The sequence below is a fragment of the Galeopterus variegatus genome, unplaced genomic scaffold (genome assembly GCF_000696425.1).
Source record: "Galeopterus variegatus unplaced genomic scaffold, G_variegatus-3.0.2 Scaffold1990, whole genome shotgun sequence".
In the NCBI taxonomy this organism is placed as follows: Eukaryota; Metazoa; Chordata; class Mammalia; order Dermoptera; family Cynocephalidae; genus Galeopterus; species Galeopterus variegatus.
This window is the reverse complement of record NW_007728101.1, coordinates 89492-90489: the sequence shown is the minus strand read 5'-3', so window position 1 is coordinate 90489 and position 998 is coordinate 89492. Positions and strand designations below refer to the sequence as shown.

Sequence of the window (998 nt, the reverse complement as noted above, 5' to 3'; positions counted from 1 at the left end):
TTTTTTTATCTTCCCAGAGTTGTATGTGGATTATATTTGTTAAAATATTATTTTATGAATTTTTTACATATATAGACAATAAATGTCTGAGAATAGACACCATAAATCCATAGTTTGATAAATATTTTATTATTGATTACTCTTAGATTGGTCCTAAGATGGCAAGGAAAATGAGCTCATGACCCCTAAAGTTTTTTAGTAGCTTTCATTTAATTTTTGATATGGCAATAATTAAATGACAGATGAAGAAACTGGATGGTTAAATGTTGTCAGATAATATGATGTATTAGTAATGCATAAATTATATTCTTATGTTAATTTTCTCAAAGTGTAAAGCAATTTTTATACTCTATAAGCAAAACCCTTCAAATAATTAATTTTTCCTCTTAGTAAGCAATACAGATTGACATCAAGGATTTCTCTTATTTCCATATAGGAAGAACCTTTTGTAATGGTCTCTGAAAATGTCTTGGGTAAGCCGAAGAAATACCAGGGCTTCTCCATTGATGTTTTGGATGCCTTATCTAACTACCTGGGTTTTAACTATGAAATTTATGTTGCACCGGATCACAAATATGGAAGCCCACAAGAAGATGGGACATGGAATGGCTTGGTAGGAGAACTAGTATTCAAGGTAAGAAAGAGTTCATTTATTTATTTGTTTCATACCTAAAGGTTTAACTGTAACCCTGGAAGCTAATTTCGTGTAAAATAAGTGTGATGCATTTAGATTAGTTAAGTGTTAGGTGATAGTGTTGAATTCAAAAGTCTTACCCAATACTATTTTAAGAACTTTGTTGAAAGACAGATGAATGACAAAGCTAAATTTTAAAATAATTTCTGTAATAGAAAAGGATTCAGAATAAAGCCTTACCTTTGCTAGACTTATACCCTAAATGTTTTGTCAGTATATGCTACATGATGAAGTCACAATGTAATTCACAAACAATTCATAGCATTGTTTTCTTTTAAAAATGCAATGCTATTAAAAAAAATGT

The 998-nt window shown here is 29.6% G+C and overlaps 1 protein-coding gene across 1 annotated transcript in view; it reads left to right on the top strand.

The window, feature by feature from the left end:
- The window catches only part of LOC103596339 (glutamate receptor ionotropic, delta-2), a gene marked incomplete at its 5' end in the record, with an annotated part of 308693 nt that overhangs the window by 236577 nt on the left and 71118 nt on the right, over positions 1-998 (top strand). The window contains one exon of the mRNA XM_008579952.1: positions 437-634. Within this exon, the coding sequence (XP_008578174.1) occupies positions 437-634 (198 nt within the window). The remainder of the gene's footprint in view (positions 1-436; positions 635-998) is intronic.